Source organism: Labeo rohita, unplaced genomic scaffold (assembly GCF_022985175.1).
Source record: "Labeo rohita strain BAU-BD-2019 unplaced genomic scaffold, IGBB_LRoh.1.0 scaffold_517, whole genome shotgun sequence".
Taxonomy (NCBI): domain Eukaryota; kingdom Metazoa; phylum Chordata; class Actinopteri; order Cypriniformes; family Cyprinidae; genus Labeo; species Labeo rohita.
This window is the reverse complement of record NW_026129438.1, coordinates 16,114-29,856: the sequence shown is the minus strand read 5'-3', so window position 1 is coordinate 29,856 and position 13,743 is coordinate 16,114. Positions and strand designations below refer to the sequence as shown.

The window sequence follows — 13,743 nt, the reverse complement described above, 5'->3', positions numbered from 1 at the left end:
ACATGTTCAGCGTAAGTGATGCTTTGTGATGCTTTTTAGTTTCGACTTGTGAATTATATTATTGTAATTTTTATTGTGCGACATAACAGCCAATTTTACCTTGTCACATTCATTAGCACCTTAATGTCAATTATAAAATGGATTGTTTCAGTCCTGGATGCTGAATGTAGGTTTAGCCGATGTATCAGCTCAATAGTTTGGATGTATATTCTTCAAACATTCTTTCATGACAGTGTTTTTTTTTTTTTTTTTGCCATTTCAAATCTGTATGAATTTCTTTCTTCTTTGGAAAACTAAAGAAGATATTTTGATTTTACTCATACAATGAAAGTCAGTGGGTTTTTTAGGAGAACAATGTGAGTACCTTACATAACCCATTTTACTCGCTCAGATTCTCACCTTAAATTCAATTATAAAATGGATTTTTTCCAGTCCTGGATGCTTATTGTAAGTTTAGCCATTGTATAGTTTGGATATACATTCTTCAAACATTTTTCATGACAGTGTTTTTTTTGCCATTTCAAATCTGTATGAATTTCTTTCTTCTGTAGAACACTAAAGAAGTTATTTTGATTTAACTCGATTATACAATGGAAGTCAGTGTTTTTTTTTTAGGAGAACTGTCTCTTTAAGACTAGAGCAAAAGTATATATTGAGGGGTGAGAACCAGAAGGGCATAAATTACATTTTGGGTGAAATGGAGATATATTTATATTAAATGCAAGTTCTTGATGAGCTCTTTCTACTGGCAAAAGGACACAAGTGAATTCTTAATCATTTTGAAGTTGTTCATTAGAAACCAAAAGACTGAACACTAAAAATACAGCCAGTTGGTGCCAAAAGGGCGTAACTGCACTTATGCCTCTTTGGCACTGAGATATGTATGCAATTTAATGTCAGTGAGGTGTAGCTATCAGGTAGCAAGTAACCAATAACTTATTTATTATCATATCAATACTCAGTTGCTACTTAGCCTCGAGAGAGAGTGCAGAAGAAGGGATTATTATTATAATATAGATTTATACTGTAGATTATTATTATTATAATAGTAAGAAGTAATAGTAAAAGCTACTATAAAAATGTTTTTATCTTGATTTAATTTAATTCCAAATAATAATTAAAAAGCCTGAGTTGTTTTGTTACCATTTAAATTATTATTTAAATGTTGGGATCTATTCTTATTAGTGCTTGATGACCTACTGCCGCTCCTACACTATAAGTGATGAAGTAACACTTTGGCGATACTATTTACATATGATTGAGATCGGGAAGAATTATCTCTATGAAAATTAATCTCTTTGTTGGGAAAGGAGAATAGTCTACATATTTTAGAGTGGATGTTTGGTCAAGGCAGCTTTTAATTTCTTACAGCCCCGAAACATATTTGAACACTTTTGGACACTTCAGCTACACATAATTTCGCATTAGATAAAATATCAAGCAAAATGGCATCAGTTATTCCTTCTGCTACCAATCTTTTTATATCTTCTTCTCAGATGCCCCAGAAAACACATCAGTTTTGGCGTTTCCCTCCAGCTCTGTGTTGGAGGGCAGTTCAGTGACTCTGATCTGCAGCAGTGATGCAAATCCAGCAGTGTTGAACTACACCTGGTCCAGAGAGAGTGAAGGACAGTTGGAGCAGCTGCAGACTGGACACACTCTTACCATCAATAGGACCGACCTGAAACACAGAGGCTGGTACCACTGTACAGCTCAGAACAAACATGGCAGCCAAAACTCATCAGTGATGCTGGACATTCAGTGTGAGTATTTTATAACCCATTTTACTTTCTGTCTTTAGCACCTTAAAGTCAATTATAGAATGGATTGTTTCAGTCCAGGATGCTGACTGTAGGTTTAGTCAATATATAGTTTGGATATATTGTTCAAACATTTTTTCATGACAGTGTTTTTTTTTTTTTTTTTTGCCATTTCAAATCTGTATGGATTTCTTTCTTCCGTAAAACTCTAAAGAAGACATTTTGATTTTACTCATACAATGAAAGTCAGTGTTTTTTTTGGGAGAACTGTCTCTTTAAGACTAGAGCAGAAGTATATATCGAGGGGTGAGAACCAGAAGGGCGTAAGTGACATTTTGGGTGAAATGGAGATATATATATATATATATAGATAGCAAATGAAAGCTCTTGATGAGCTCTTTCTACTTGTGAAAAGGACACAAGTAAATTCTTAATAATTTTAAAGCTGTTCATTTGAAACCAAAAGACTGAACACTGAAAATACTAAGCCAGTTGGTGCCAAAAGGGCATAAAATTAGTCATGAAATCATATGCCACAAAATTAGTTGTTACAATTTACACTTTATACTTTATGTATACCAGTGTGCTAATATGTAAATAATATGTAAATGTATTTGTAGTATACTTAGTATGAAAATAAGTATTTCAAATGCATTTTTGTATATTTATTTTTCACTAGGGAAGGCATCTGTAAAGGCTTTTTAGTCACCCATTTGACCAAATTGTTAAATGGCTGGAATTACTATTTTAGTAAAATTAATCACATTCACCCCCGGTTTCACAGACAAGACTTAAACCTAATCCCAGACTAAAATGTAAGTCTGAGCTGTTTCAACTGAAAGAAACTTGCAATGACTGATCTGAAAATATATCTGTGCCTTTGTTTTGTCTCAAGATGCACATCAGTAAAGTTTTTTTCCTTAGCACATTTATAAAAATGACTTAAATGTCCTAATTGAACTGTGGCCTAATCCTGGTTTAGTCTAAGCCCTGTCTGTGAAACCAAGCCTCAGTTAACTAATTTGATATAAGGGCTTTTTATGTGATATTTTATGTTATCACAATAGATTATTTCTTTTAAACTCATTAAAGGAGTAGTTCACTTCCAGAACAAAACTGTACAGATAATGTACTCACCCCATTGTCATCCAAGATGTTCATGTCTGTCTTTCTTCAGGTGTAAAGAAATTGTGTTTTTTGAGAAAAACATTTCAGGAATTATCTCCATATAATGGACTTCAATTTGCATACCCTGCCATGTGCATGTGTACTCTGTGTAATCCAGGTCAAAACAGTTAGGGTATGTCGAAAAACTCCCATCTCATTTTCTCCTCCCAACTCCTCCCACAAATCATCCTACATAGTACCGACCCAGTGTTTACAAAGTGAACGTGCAAAAAAGGTCAAAGGTAGGACTTTTTTGACGTTGGAGGAGAAAATGAGATGGGAGTTTTCCAACCTACCCTAAATGTATTGACCAGAAATACATTCTGTATGCATCCAGTATGCATGCGCATGGCAGAGCTAGACATAATGAGCACTCGAGGTTAAAAAGTACCTAAATGTTTTATTTTTTTAAGAAACTGACTAATCATTTCGCAAGATAAGACCCTTATTCCTCAACTGGGATCGTTTAGAGTCCTTTGAAGCTGCATTTAAACTGCATTTGGACGTTCAGCCTCACGGACACCATTGAAGTCCACTATATGGAGATAATTCCTTAAATATTTTCCTCAAAAAACATAATTTCTTTACGACTGAAGAAGCAAAGGCATGAACATTTTGGATAACAATGGGTACATTACCTGTGAATTTTTGTTCTGGAAGTGAACTACTCCTTTAATGTAATGCTTTGGTCATATTGTCATCATATGCAAACATATTTTTATACATGGAATGGAATAAAACATTGGTGCCAATACATTTGAGACATATAAAAAATATATATCAGTATCAATAAGTATACTGTCATCCATGAGTTTACAAATCTTTATTATAAATTATTTAAATCAGTACACAAAGTCAGATCAAACTATGGTCAATTTTTGTTTTGGCCCTCCTGTAAAGTTGGGGATGTCACTTACGCCCTTCTGATTCTCACCCCTCAATACTCTCAAGTGGCCCCATAATGTTTGAACACTTTTGGACACTTGAGTCACTTAATGTCTGAATATTATTGCATTAAATAACAAAATACCAAACCACATGGCACTGTATATGTAATGCCACTTATTCAAACAGTTCTTTCGAAGGTACTCTGAGGCAAGCCATTTCATTTGGCGACCATCTTTGAAACACCTCTCGGGCTGCTATTTCAATCATGCAAGTGCAGCTCCAATCTCTCTGAATGAGGAAACATCAAATTCTTTAAAACTGTTGACTAAGCTAATGATCATGCTTCATATTTGCAATCCCCAATGAAATCTGACAACAACTGTATCATAAGTTTTGTTTCTTTTGCTTAAGTGGCTTTAAAAAAAAAAAAGCTTAATTTTGGGCTAGACCAGCTATTGTGTAGTTCTAAGCATGTGTCTCAAAATGTTGATTGTTTTGGCAGTGCCGTGATTGGCTCTTTTATGTAGAAGGCAGGACTATTCTGCCATATTGCAAGTTGCACTTTCTTACTGTTCTCTGGTGTCCACTTACAATGTTACAAGGTATTTTCTGTGCTGCTTTTATCCCCCCTCAGCACAACACTCTTTTTTGTATATGCATGGTGGATTGTAGACTCAGAAGTAAATGTCCACTCCTGTGATTGGCTAACAGCGTACATTCCTCATACATAGATGGACGCTGCTGTGATTTAGGTTTAAAACACATAAATAACTCAGCACATATCAAATGATCTGTAAGAAGAGATCAAGCAATAGTGACCACATAATGAAAACAGTTACTCACACTTTTGCAACATCACTGTTGGATCCAATATAGGCGGCACAACATCGTCTTTTAGTTTCAGTCTCCTTTAAATTCCTGCATCAAATTGTGTTGCTCCGGTTACTGATATAACCTTGGTTCCCTGAGATAAGGGAACAAGCGGGTAAAGGCTAGAAGGCATACAGCTCTAGCTACTGGCATCAGTCTGACGTTATTTTTGTCACACTGTACAACAATAATACTGTTTTTTTTTTTATTTATTTATTTTTTTTTTAATTATAGCAAGGGCTAAGTTTAGGGTGGGGGTAGGTGTAGACATTAAAAAAACACAGTCTAATAACTAGAACAATTCATTTCATTGTTAATTTTGGGTCGGAGCTGTATCCCTTCCAGCCACAACCAAACAAGTGCTGCATCGCTGACGCTATGGGTGATTGTAAACCGATCTGCCGTAAAATGAAGTAAACAAAGGACTGAGTTCTTACTGACACGGACTGGAACGTCATTAAAAATTAAGTTCATCCACTGTTTCCTAATGTTGGGATCAGAAGGAAGACAATGCAAAGAGCATCCTGTTGTTTTCAGAGCCATCTTTATTGTTTGGTTGCTGCGTAAACTTGCACATTCGCCTCTCCGGTAAACACTATGTGTGAACAGGTGGGTGGGGCTAAACAGGCAGCGATGTTGATCTTTTGCTGTTGAGGCAGTGCTTGTGTACCTATTACGTCATAGAGTAGAACATTCAAAAAGCTGTCGTTTTGGTAGACTTCCTTCAATATAAGTCAATTGTCAAAAGATCAAGGGAAATTTGGTTTCTCAGTTCATGACCCTTTCAAAGTCAGTGGGCTCCAAAACAACACTCAAAAGAATAATATGTACACAGTTTGGATCATCATGAGAGTCAGTAAATGATGGTCACTTAATACAGTGGCCCCAAAACATATTTGGACTCTTCAGCCACACAACATGTCTGAATATCACATTAAATAACAAAATATTAAACCACATCACATCTTTAAAATAAATGCCACTTGTTTTGAGATTTTGTTACCTAATGCAAATGTATTGTGACATTTATGTCCAAATACAGTATGTAACCTTCCCCAGTACTCTGTTGTAATGCCAAGCCAGCAGAGGTAGTCCTTGCCCATGAACTGACTGTTGCTGCTCCCTCTGCTGCCTCGTTGGTTACTTCCTGTTTGGTGGCCATAAAAGGAGGCCTACACCAAACAGGAAGTGCGAAGTATTGTTTTGCTGTGCGGACTCTACTAAGCGTTTTCTCTTGTTTCATTGCCTTGTTTTGCTACGGTTTTGTTTCTTGTCTTTGTTTTGCCATTGTTTAGTTCTATTTCATTGCCATAGTTTTGCCTAGTTTCATATCCTTGTTTATTTGTTACTTTTTGGACTGCTCTCTCTGGTTTTTGGACTCTGCCTGTTTTATTGGATTTACGCTCTCGCCTTGCCCAGGATATTACTGTTTGTTTGGTTATCGACCCTGCCTGTTTTGACTACTCTGTGTCCAATAAAGCTCGCACTTGGATCTTATACGCTTCCCTGGAGTCTCCGTTACATCTGTTAGCTTTTCTCTATTAATCTTTCATGTTTTCTTCTCAGAGCCCCTAAAAACACTCCAGCTTCAGCAATTTCCTGGGCAGTTCAGTGACTCTGACCTGCAGCAGTGATGCAAATCCAGCAGTGCTGAGCTGTAACATTTATCACTGACAGGAGCAGAATTACAGTTACAGTTATTCTGTTTTTCTCATTTTAACACTTTCAGATGCCCCTAAAATCTCTCCATCCTCCAGCTGCACCAGAACTGATGTACCTGTGTGTTTCTGTGAGGCTGATGGGAATCCCTCTCCCGAACTGAGGTGGCATCTGTCTGGACGTCCTGTCACTAACTCTTCAAACACGTTCATCAGTGAAGAGCGATTGAGCAGCACAGGCTTGAGGAGCTCCATCACTCTACATCAGTCTCTCACAAACACATCCACTCTGCAGTGTGTCAGCAAAAACACTCACGGCACTGCAAGAAAACAACTTCAACTGCCTCTCTGTCATCTGCAGTTTGCAGGTAAATCATTACAGGCACATCACAACATTGTGTCATCAAGTCAGGAACTATATATTCTAGTCAAATGATGTCAGACTGCTGTATTATCAAAATATACACTAATAAAGCAGTTTTCACAATATGGCCTCTCATGGCTCATATGAGAGTCTTTTTTAAGTCCTTCTGAATTGTAAAGCTGTCAAACTGTCTAACAAATGTAATTTTCTTCCAAAAATCACTGTACTTATCAAACAACAAGAAGAAAACTTCTACTTCTATGTTACTACATTGTCAAGATACTCCATGTAAATACTACTTTGACAGTATTGGGAATCTTACTTTTCTCTTTCTCTTGTCCTTATTTTTTCTTTATTTTTGTCTTTTTATGTGCAGTTTTAAGTTTTTTTTTCTGAATTGTAAAGCTGTCAAACTGTCCAACAAATTAATTATATCCAAAAATCACTGTACTTATCAAACAACAAGAAAAAACCTTCTACTTATATGTAACTACAAAGTCAAGATCCTCCAGTGAGTCATTCAGTACAGGGACAACACATTTCTTTCTTTGAAATTAATTTTTCTTTTGCTGTTTATTGTGTTTTTTTTTTTTTTTTGTTTAACTAATTTTTGATTTTTTTTTTTTTTAGATTGTCAGAAGGCTACAGTTTCACTCTTAATTATATTAACACTGATTCTGGTTCTGTACGCTTTGACTGTTGGACTTGGACTCTACAAAATGAGACAGTGAGTCATTCAGACAGTAACAACACATTTCTTTATTGAGAGATAAATGTACTGATGTGCTGGGTTTGAACTCTTTTTTTTTAATTACTAATTTATGATTTTTCAGATTGTCCACCAAGCTGAAGGTGAGTCTTCTCAGATAAATAGTAGATATAGTACGTCACCATGATGATGATGATGGTTTGAAGAGTGTTTTTGTTTTCAGGCTCAGAATGAGGCAGCCGACACATATGCTTCTCTTCATCTCTCTGCTCCACCCTCTGAATATGACACTCTGAACATTAAGAGAGGTGACACACAATAAACAACAAATAGACAGTTTATCTCCTCTTTCGTCATCCTTATTCAGCTGTAATTTCTGGATTTTTATATACTGCATATATTTCCACATGAAAGACTTGACATGAGGATTTATGTTTTCAAACCTGATGCATTACAAAACATTGTATGTACACATGGACTCTAGTTATTTGTTTGTTATCATTTCTGTGTCATTTTATGTACTATTTCTGACAATATATTTTCAGGTAGGCCTATTATTTGTTATACAATGTCTTTTGGACTTTTTGGAGCTTGAAAGTGTTGATTGTGTAAAAAAGAAGTAAGAGAATTGGAATGACCTGTCATGTGGTGCCCCCTATCTACAGTGCCCTTCAAGGGTGCACAGTGCCATTAGAAATCATCCATAGTCCAACAGCACTGGAACTTTTCTGTATTTGTTTCACCCGCTTGTCTGTGTTTACACATTCCAGGCTGTTGGTCTGTGCATTAATGGTGGAGATAGTCAGTGATTCTTTCTGCAGGCTTATATTGATACGCCAGTCAGGACTGACAGATGTCATTTATGAATGAGTCATGAAATCATTCACTCAACCAATTCATTCAAAAACACAGATTCATTCCAGAAACTTGTGGTGGGGCAGAAATAGACGTACTGTAAGAGAAGTACTGAATAGAATAGAAGTACTGTGACTAGCCATATTGTGTTTGAATTATAAGGTATAAATACTTACTAAACACCATGATTACCTTTAGAACAACAGCATTCTGTAATTTCCTCCACAGCACAACAGTGATCAGATTAGAGAGCAGGATCTAAGGCAGTGTGAAGCTCAAGAGGAAATACATCAATAGCTCTTTGCAAAAGACTGTGTTTATATACACACATACACACAGGTTGAAAAACTAAATATTTTCGTAGAATAATATTTTAGGGACTTATCACAGACAGACCTATCCCACTTAGCTGTATGTATAAAATTGGGCAAGTTCTTAGAACTCAAACTTGGTACAAATGTAATAATCGCTCAAGAAAAATAGGTCGTTTATATCAGGAAGGGTTTTTGTCATGACTAATTTATTTATGATCCAGCATAATCTGTATTAAAAAGAAATAATCACTTCACCCGATGTTTACAGTGAATAAAATAGCCTTGACATCCGCTTCCTCATAACTACTGAAGAACTTCACTTTCTCTCCCACCGGACTCGTTTATGTAACGTTACCGGTAGGGAAAAGCAGTGGAACAATCCACTGTTTGGCCCAGTATGGTGACTTTCTGAACTTAAAACGCTTTTTTTGCCTTTATATTGTTTTACTACTTAAACAGTCATTTTACATATAGTATTTACAACACACCGTACCGCTCGTAATCACATTTTAGGGGGAACAATCCTCAGATAGGGGGTCCTGTTTTGAAGGTCCCACAAATAATTTAGCCAATGTTGTACAGCCAAAGGATAGATATGTGTACATCGCACAGAGACCATGTTTATGTCCCTCCCGACTTAAATTAGACGAATGTTCAAATTTATGCAAGTTGTATAGTTTTTTTTTTTAATCAGCAGCAGGTGTAACAGCTGGAAACTTGGGATCTAAACAGGAGTTTCTCACACTCTCTGCTCTCAGGAAGGTCAGATTCAGTTTCTTTTACAGATTCCCTTTGCCAGATTTTGATTTCCTTTTTTTTTGCTGTTTCACATCTATTACATTGATCTAAAAAAATATATACTCGTTGAACATAAACAGATGCTGTCATATCCGATATGTTAAATTACTTTTAAAAAAGGATATATTATATGGATAGTGGTAGATTTGTCTTTATGTAATTAAGGCATTATTACAAATACTGCGCATTATTTAAAAAAAAAAAAAACTCACAAAAATATGCTTATTTTTATATGGATAAAGCAAAATTTAGCTTTTCACCTATAGGTTGATGTTCCTGACTGAATGAAAATATGAACATCTGGACATCAGAGAAAAAAATTATTCTCGGTTTTCTGTTGAAAGGTTAGAGTATATTTCCATTTATAAACCAAAAGGACCACAAAACCAGTCATATGGGTCCATTTTTAGAAACTGAGATTTATACATCATCTGAAACCTAAATAAATAAGCTTTACATTAATGTATGGTTTGTTAGGATTGAACAATATTTGGCCGAGATACAGCTATTTGAATATATTGAATCTGAGGGTGCAAAAAAAAAAAAAAAATCAAAATATTGAGAAAATCGCTTTTAAATGTTTCCAAATGAAGTTATTAATAATGCACATTACTAATCAAAGATTAAGTTTTGATATATTTACAGTATGAATTTTACAAAATATCTTCATGGAACATTGTTTTTACTAATTTCCTAATGATTTTTGGCATGAAAGAAAAATCTATAATTTTGACCTATACACTGTATTTTTGGCTATTGCTACAAATAAACCCCAGTGACTTAAGACTGGTTTTGTGGTCCAGAGTCACAAATTAACAAAATAAATAAATAAATAAATGAAACATTCCAGGCCTCTTTTCCTGATATTTATAATAATTTTTTTAAATTATTTCTCATGTTTCTGTTATGTTTGTGTTGTAGGTGTTTGCTGTAGAGATTTCAGCATCAGTTTGCCAGAAAATATTGAAGCTCTCAGTGGATCATGTGTGATCATAAACTGCAGGTTTGAGATTGAGGACAAGTATGATGGAGACCTCACTGAAAGTGCAGCTACAGGATTGTGGCTCAAAGATAATAATAATAATAATAAACTTTATTTATAACACTTTTCAATACATTTAATTCCAGTGATCCCAAACCAAAGTTCAGTGGGAAAATAAAAAAAAAAAGAAAAAAACAGCAATAAGTACAAAAATAATACAAATTTAACAAATGATGTTAATTTAAAATCAAAAGAAATAAAAAATAATAAAAATGATAAAAAGGTCTAGCAATGACAAATCAGCCAACCACTAGATACACCATGTCAGCCTGGAGATGGACAACATGGGTATGACAATCAAGTGTTTAATTCCAGTGATCCCAAACCTAAGTTCAGTGGGAAAATAATTGGAAAACTACACGAGAAAAACTGCACCACTATGTTGTATGATGTTAGTTCAAAACACAATGGCAAATATTACTTCAGGATCATGAGTGGTGATCTGGTATACACCTACACAACAAACATGTCCACTATAAATGTCATTGGTGAGTGATTTGAAACTGTTATTTATAAAAAACGTGTTAAATGAGTGTTTACGAAGTTTGTATCATTATTATTTTACTTTTTCTGTTTTAGGCTCTCCCCACAAACCCACAGTGCAGCTGTATGTGGAGCAGAAGGAGGTGCAGGATCAGGAGGAGGTGTTGGAGGTGTTGGAGGGGAGCTCTGTGAGTCTGCGCTGCTCTGCTGAGACTCTCTGCTCCTCTCCTCCACCAACTCTCACATGGAGCTCCACTCCCAGAATCCCCCTCAGTGAGAGCAGCAGACTACAGGAGCTCATCTCTGATCTGAACTTCACTGCTACTCACCGTCAGCACAGAGTCACTTTCACCTGCACTATAACCTACCAGCTACAGGACGAGAACAAAACAGCACAGAACAACATCACATTACATGTTCAGTGTAAGTTTGTGATGCTTTTTAGTTTCGACTTATTCATATTATTGTGATTTTTATTGTGAGGCCCTGAATTTGTTTTCCCTTCAGATTCACCTAAAAACTGTCTGAATGACTGTGTTGGAGGGCAGTTCAGTGAACTGCACCTGGTCCAGAGACAGTGAAGGACAGTTGGAGCAGCTGCAGACTGGAGACACTCTGACCTTCAATAGGACCACCCTGAAACACAGAGGCTGGTACCACTGTACAGCTCAGAACAAACATGGCAGCCAAAACTCATCAGTGATGCTGGACATTCAATGTGAGTATTACATAACAGCCAATTTTACTTTGTCACATTCATTAGCACCTTAAAGTCAGTTATAAAATGAACAGTTATGATGCTGTTATTGTGTTTTGACGCAATAATAGCTACTATAAAAGAAAAGTTTATTCTTATTAAATTCAATCCCAAATAATAATTAAAAAGCCTCTAATTTGTTCCCTTAACCGTAACACATTACTGTTTGTTTCAGTTTTATTTAAATGGTGGGACACATTTAGAGCTCACAAACTCAAGATTCATACTGATTTGTGCTTCAGTCTGTTTCTGTTGAGTTCCAAACATTGTAGCTTGAGACCTTCAGACAAGTATGTCTGGATTCTAGTCAGTAAGACTAGAGTGTTATGACTGTTGATGCAACACTGTAGCTTATTTAGCCACAATTCACACATGCGTTTGTGACACTGTTTTTGCTGTATTTTTTACATCATGCTGATCTAACTAGTGTGAAGAGGACAGAGCCAGTCAAAAAAACAGAGACCACAAGTGTTAAAGTTAACAATGTCAGTTAAAGAAGTACACTTCCAAAACAAATTATATTTACATATAATGTACTCACCCCCCGAAAGATGTTCATGTCTGTCTTTCTTCAATCGTAAAGAAATTGTTTTTTGAGGAAAATATTTCTGCATTTTTCTCCATATAATGGACTGATATGGTGCCCCAATTTTGAACTTTCAAAAGGCAGTTTAAATGTAGCTTTAAACGATCCCAAATGTGGTTGTAAATGTTCCCAGCCAGGGAGAAAGGGTCTTATCTAGCGAAACAATCAGTTATTTTCATAAAAAAAAAAAAACAGTTTAAATACTTTCTATTCTCAAATGCTCATCTTGTCTTGCCTTGCTCTCCTTGAACTCTGTGTATTCTGGCTCAAGACAGTTAGGGTATGTCGAAAAACTCCAATTGTATTTTCTCCCTCAACTTCAAAAATCATTTCAAAATCATCCTACATCACTGCAGAAGTACCGACACAGTCTATGCAAAGTGAACATGCAAAGAAGATCAAACAACCCTAACAAAAAAGGTAAAAAAGCTGTATAGGATGAATTTGAAGTTGAGGAAGAACACAAGATGGGAGTTTTTATGACATACCCTAACTGTCATGAACCGGAGAAAAACGTTTACAGCTGCATTTGGGATCGTTTGAAGCCACATTTAAACTGCATTTTGGAAAAATCGGGGCACCATATCAGTCCATTATATGGAGAATAATGCTGAAATGTTTTCCTTAACAAACAATTTCTTTACGACTGAAGAAAGAAAGACATGAACATCTTGGATGACAAGAGGGTGAGTACATTATGTGAATCTTTGTTTTGGAAGTGGACTTCTCCTTTAAAGTCAGTTGGGTCCAAAATCAACATTTATCATTGACAGGAGCAGAATTATTACAGTTTATGTTTTTCTCATTTTAATACTTTCAGATGCCCCTAAAATCTCTTCGTCCTCCGGCTGTTACAGAACTGATGTACCTGTGTGTTTCTGTGAGGTTGATGGGAATATCTTTTTTTTTTGATGTACATGTTCGTTATTTTTACATCTTGCATGATTCTTCTGGTTCTGATCTTTTTCTCTCTGGTTAAAAATATTTCATTAAAATAAAAATGAAAACGTTATCCAAAGTGCTAATGAACTGTACTGGTGCTTCATCATTTGACCAGCAGAGAGCAGCATTATGAGCACATTATCTACATTTTTCCCATACAATTATAATATTGTTTATTATTTATAATATTGTTTACTTATAATATTGTTTAATATTATCACCTGACTTTTTCCCCTCTCCCTCATACATCTATAAAACCTGTGCACTACATCTGAGGTTTCCTGAAGCCAAACTAAAGCTTTGTGTGACAACAGACTTAAATTAGACGAATGTACAAATTTATGCAAGTTTTATAGTTTTTGTAGCAATAGACTTTATTAATAGAAATTTAATTAAAGTCTTTGTGTGGACAATGCATGTTATTGCTGATCCAGGAAGTACTGCTGTGATGTCATGAAAAAGGGAAGTTATAATAGATCTGATGCACGTCAGTAGATTATGGTTTAGATTCTGTTTCTACAGCACAGCTTCACTCGTCTCTAATCAGCAG

The 13,743-nt window shown here is 35.6% G+C and overlaps 1 protein-coding gene across 1 annotated transcript in view; it reads left to right on the top strand.

Moving 5' to 3' along the window:
* LOC127160988 (B-cell receptor CD22-like) overlaps positions 1 to 13,722 on the top strand; it is a gene marked incomplete at its 5' end in the record, with an annotated part of 40,704 nt that extends 26,982 nt beyond the window's left edge. Inside the window, 6 exons of the mRNA XM_051103635.1 lie at positions 7,338 to 7,434; positions 7,541 to 7,559; positions 7,640 to 7,724; positions 11,005 to 11,331; positions 11,416 to 11,626; positions 13,072 to 13,722. Coding sequence (XP_050959592.1) covers positions 7,338 to 7,434; positions 7,541 to 7,559; positions 7,640 to 7,724; positions 11,005 to 11,331; positions 11,416 to 11,489 — 602 coding nt within the window. The remainder of the gene's footprint in view (positions 1 to 7,337; positions 7,435 to 7,540; positions 7,560 to 7,639; positions 7,725 to 11,004; positions 11,332 to 11,415; positions 11,627 to 13,071) is intronic.
* Between the last annotated feature and the right edge of the window lie 21 nt (positions 13,723 to 13,743).